This window comes from Monopterus albus, unplaced genomic scaffold (genome assembly GCF_001952655.1).
Source record: "Monopterus albus unplaced genomic scaffold, M_albus_1.0 scaffold211.1, whole genome shotgun sequence".
In the NCBI taxonomy this organism is placed as follows: Eukaryota; Metazoa; Chordata; class Actinopteri; order Synbranchiformes; family Synbranchidae; genus Monopterus; species Monopterus albus.
In genome coordinates, this window is record NW_018128091.1 from 31,706 (window position 1) to 36,800 (window position 5,095).

The 5,095-nt window shown below is 42.1% G+C and overlaps 2 protein-coding genes across 2 annotated transcripts in view; one reads left to right on the forward strand and one right to left on the reverse strand.

The window, feature by feature from the left end:
• Positions 1–1,453, reverse strand: part of LOC109970951 (phospholipase DDHD1-like) — a gene marked incomplete at its 3' end in the record, with an annotated part of 31,460 nt that extends 30,007 nt beyond the window's left edge. The window contains exon 1 of the mRNA XM_020618907.1: positions 399–1,453. Within this exon, the coding sequence (XP_020474563.1) occupies positions 399–1,089 (691 nt within the window). The remainder of the gene's footprint in view (positions 1–398) is intronic.
• Positions 1,454–1,800: 347 nt separating this feature from the next.
• cgrrf1 (cell growth regulator with ring finger domain 1) overlaps positions 1,801–5,095 on the forward strand; it is a 6,979-nt gene continuing 3,684 nt past the window's right edge. Inside the window, 5 exon segments of the mRNA XM_020618906.1 lie at positions 1,801–2,086; positions 2,540–2,676; positions 4,151–4,328; positions 5,072–5,093; position 5,095. The exon segment at position 5,095 is cut by the window's right edge and continues 128 nt beyond it. Coding sequence (XP_020474562.1) covers positions 1,983–2,086; positions 2,540–2,676; positions 4,151–4,328; positions 5,072–5,093; position 5,095 — 442 coding nt within the window. The 5' untranslated portion in view covers positions 1,801–1,982.

Genomic DNA, 5,095 nt, shown 5'->3' on the forward strand with positions numbered 1-5,095 from the left:
GCGGGACACGGGATGCCCTGAGGGAATGTTGTTACTGTTTTCAGTTTGCTATTTCATTTTCTCCTGTGAGCACACGGTGCCAGGTAAATCACAGTTATTTTGCATTCTCTATTCTGCTCAATAAAACCCAAGAAAAGACAAAGAAGGTGTTCTCCTCACTGTCAGCGTAGGTGCTAGCGCTAGTTAGTTGTCCCAGTATAGGACAGGGTCGGGCAGCTCCTCTCAACCGAGCTAGCGGTCGTCACAGTACCATACTAACTAACCTAAGACATGTAATGTTTATAGGATTATTAAATGTCAGGAGTTGTGAAACACCGAGTTTAAATGTATTTGGTTATGGTGTAAACTTCTGACTTATCAGATTAATTATTAATGGCATAAATCATAGACATACTCACGGTTCCAGTAAACGGGATAGCATTCCTTCTCTCTGATATCCACTTCATAAAGCCCCCCTCTGACACACACTGCCTCCACGCCGTTCCTTATTTCCGAGTCCTCCTGCACCGCCGGCTCCGCCCGGACACCTCCACTGTCCACGGCACCGCTTTCCTGGATCTCGCTGCAACCGACTGCCCCCTTCCCCTCGGCCTCGGCGGATTCGACGGGGCGTTTGACTTTGTCAGGATTCTGTTCACAGAATCGCCGAAAGACGATTTCGATTTTTAAAGAGTCGTGTCCGACGAATGGCTTCCAGGTCCGCTTGTCCTCTTTGTAAAACCACCGGACTTCCTCTGCTCCCAGCTCTGTGACAATCTCACCGCGGTGCCTAGAGCTGTTTGAACGTAGGCGTTTCTTGGTTGTGATTTTCCCATCACTTTCAGTGTAGCTTGGATCAATGTCCAAATACGATGAGTTCGAATATTCCTCCCCAGCCAGGCCCAGCATTAGGCCATCCTGATGCGAATCCCCTCGTAATAACGGCAGGTGTCTGTCCACTGCGTCCCTGTCCCCAACACTATCTCCCGTCGGATTGTCTTCGTAGCCGGTTACAAATACATCATTTGCCATATCCCATTCACTACTGCTGACAGAGTTATTCTCGGAGCTCTGTTGGCGAATAGTCGTCTTTTCTTTCATATCGGTCATGGTCTAGTCGAGAATTATTGGACTCAATACATCGGAACTGTATAATGAAAATACGCAACGATGTCCCCTACTGTCTCCTATCTATCAACAGCTATGCCACTGTTATTACCAGATTAGCGGTTTCTTGCTTCCCAGCTGGTAACATCTGTACACAGAACTGTTTTGACTCTGTCAATATTTCTAAACATTACACCTAGAGATTTAAAAGCTATAGCTACCCGGACTGGTTAAACTTGCTGCCTTGTACCGTCTGTACGCATTCCCCTTTACATTTCTTGATGACCAAGGAATAACATTAATCGATGGACGGTACTAGCTAGGGTTGAATATATGTCGCTTCTCAATGTCAAGTCAACGACGACAACTTTATACTTCCCATTTGAATAATTAAAATAACGCTACATCCACGAGCTATAATGCAAAACAGAGTATACATATGAAAGGTAGTTTTTTTTACGGTTGCTCACTGTTATATTTACTGTATGTTTCAAAACATAGCTTGCATACAACTTTTTCAAGCTTAGTTTAAATTTATATGCTGTGCACACTTTTAATTTGAAGGCAAATTCACCGTAAGTGAGTTCCGGCTATGTCTCTCCTGCTTGACTCATAATAGTTTGAACATCAGCTTTCCTTTACATCTTGTTAATAAAAAGTTAGAAATGAACATATTCCTTCCATGCGACTATTACGTTGCTTTCTGCTTAATATACAAATGAACGATATTTGAAATTAGTCTAACTGGTTCTGTATAAGGGTAGTTCTTTACAACTTATATACCTTTCAGGCTACCGTACTTTTATTTCAGGGGTTCTTGTTATGGCTGTCATGGAAAATGTGTACAGGACGATGTTTTAATAAATTGGGTTCTTTTGCGAAGTTAATTATATGAAATGGCAGCAGTTTTGTTGGTGACCTTGTATGAGTACTCCCCGTTGTTTTACATTACTGTGGTTTCTTTGTGTTTTATTGTAACTGCCGCAATGGTGCTCGGCTGGTAAGTGATATTTAGCCAAGTTAGCTTAGCTACAATTCTGGTTGATTATTATTGACTACCGCGATTTATCTTTAACTTTAATCATTTATCATAATAGCTTGGCATATGAGATACGTTATTACCCTGAAAGTAGCCATTGTATTAAAATAAATATGTTAACGTCGGAGGCAACTATAACGTTAGCGCGCATGAACTGGTGTCTGTAGATTCTTCTCATCACAAAGTTACTCACTGGTAAAATTTTATTAGATAACTACGCACACTCTGCATCAAACAGCTGAAAAGTACAAATTAAATGTAATTATGACCAAATCATTTGCTAGACATGAACCATGACAGGACTTCTCAGCTTTTTATTGTTTCTCTTAGAAGAAGAGAAGAGAATAGAACAATGCAGAACGTGGTTATTTTGTACTCCTTCACCCTTGGTTCACTCTGCCTCCTGCCCTGTAGGGTTGGCTTTGATGTCCCAGTGATCCTTCGCAGGTCTGATGAGACAGAGTCCATCCTACCAACCTCTGAGAAGCAAATGGTTCAGGTGACCAACCCCTTTGCACTGGAGATGAGCTCTGGGCCATCATCTGTCACTGGTGAATATACTTGTCATCAGTAATATAATAGCACAGTGACGGATGGGTGAGGTTAGTCTAACTTGGATTTAAAATGTCCTGGGATGTTAAATCTAGAGATGGCAATTTAGAATCTTCAAAAGACAGGGCTCCAGACTAACATTTCATACTGGTGGCACCACCTCTGTTTTACAATGTAATGCAAAAGAATCTGTATTTTTCACAAATTATTTTAAATACCCTTGCCATCCAACTGCCTATATTTCTAATAAAATTCAGAGAGATGGAGACGCATTAGATAGATTGGAAGTCTTCATGAGAGGGCAAAGTGACAGGTAAACGCTGCAATGACAGTATCACTGAGTTTGTTACATCTGTCCACCATTTCTAAAGTGAGAGCACTTGTTCATACATAACCAGTTTGTTTTGCAGTCACACCCAGTGCGACCTCTGGAAAAAGTCAGTTGCACTTTAGATAAATTTGGTTGCAAACTGCGACTTATAACTCGCAGTCTGGAGCCCTGAAATAGTTTCGATACATTTGAAATGACAAGCGTTTTTAAATGGATAAAAACACTGGCTGTGCACAGACTACTGGCAAAATGCTCAACTGTAGCTGAAACAGCAGAACATTTCTGCAGTGGTCACATGACTGTTTTGTGAAACTGGACATCTCGAATGGCTTCAACACAGGTCAGTCCAGGGTGTCAAAATTGCCATCCCTAGGTAAACCCTCTGTCCATTCAGCAAATATAATAAAGCTTTACAAGAGAATGACAGTTAATCCCTCTTGTTCAAGTGTACTGTGGGTAAAAGACTCAGGTTATGCTATACAGCTCCCACATGTGGATATCCTCTGAATCAGTATGTAAAGCTAGTAAATCATTTATGTTCTGGGAATAAATGGAGTTTAGCACTGCTGCCTAACAGCAAGAAGGTTCTGGGTTTAAGCCTAGGCCCTTCCAACTCCACAAAGTCCATCCATTATCTATCTATACCCCTTATCTGAGGCCTTTCTGTGTGGAGTTTGCATGTTCTCCCTGTGCATGTGTGGGTCCTCTCCCGGTACTCCAGCTTCCTCCCACAGTCCAAAGACATGCAGCTTAGGTTGATTGGTATCTCTAAATTGCCCATAGGAGTGAGTGTGAGTGTGTGTGGTTGTTTGTCTACATGTCAGCCCTGTGATAGACTGGCGACCTGTCCATGGTGGACCCCGCCTGTTGCCCAAAGTCAGCTGGGATTGGCTCCAACCCCCCTGCGACACTGTTCGGGGATAAGGGGTATAGATAATGGATGGACTTTGTGGAGTTGGAAGCATTCATGTGATTGTATATATATATCGCTAATAAACCACTTGAACAGCTCTATATATGCAGGGTTTTGAATCCTGCCTCCAGAATTCCCACTCTGTATATATCCATTATTACCACTGAGTAGTACCATTATATCTTTTGTGTCTCAGGCCAAGGTAACATTAGCAAATGCTTCCTTGCAGATGGTGTTTCACTGAGGCCTTGCTGCCTGGAGTCCTGTGTTCTGAGCTGTTTCTGGGGCTGTGAGGTCACTGCCCTGCAGGGAGCACTGCAAGCTCACCAGCACAGCCTGAGGCTTAGCACCCCCCAGAATTTCCAAGAGGCATTACAGTTTCACTACCACCACTGCCAGAACTTCCAGTATCCTTTTCATTTTCATTTTCCTATTCCTTTTTTGATTATAATATTGGGTGCATTTCAATTCCCTTAATTAAATCCACATTTCCCTCACTTGCCTCTTTTCCTTGTGTCTTAGTCCCACCCACCAAAGATGCTAGGAGGGATGCAAGGAAAAGATGCAAGGTAAGAGAAATCATGAAATTACATTTTTAGAGACATGAGACATCCTTTCTTCTGATCCGTCATCTGAAGTGCCCAGTCACCAACTGATTTCTGTTGTCGGGTGTGTCAGTTCATAATAGACTTCCCTGAAGGATGGTCTCTTGTGTCCTTGCTCCTTAGAGCAGCCGTAAGGAAACTGAGATGTCCTTCAAGATGGTGGACTGGAATGACTTCTAGGTCAAGTGAAGAGTGAAGAATAAGGAATAATCAATTAAGGGAATTAGGATGTACCCAATGTCCAGGTTATTATCACCTGTTCTGAAATGGCTTCCCAGTCTAATCCCTATCATTTTAATACATTTAAGCTTTTTAGCTTGTATCCTTTTTATCTTATGAAGTGTCTTTGAATACATAAAGTTGATATGGACGATTTATAATATTGACCCAGTATTACTTCAGCAACAACAACCAATCAAGGCAGTCAGTGCTATCATTATATAATGGTGATATAATGCATACTTATAATGGCTGAGTTGTTTGGCTGAAATACAATGTTCCTAAAGTAGCTCTTGATGTTGGTCTCTTTGACCCCACCCTCCCAGTATTGGCAGTGAGGACAGAGAGGA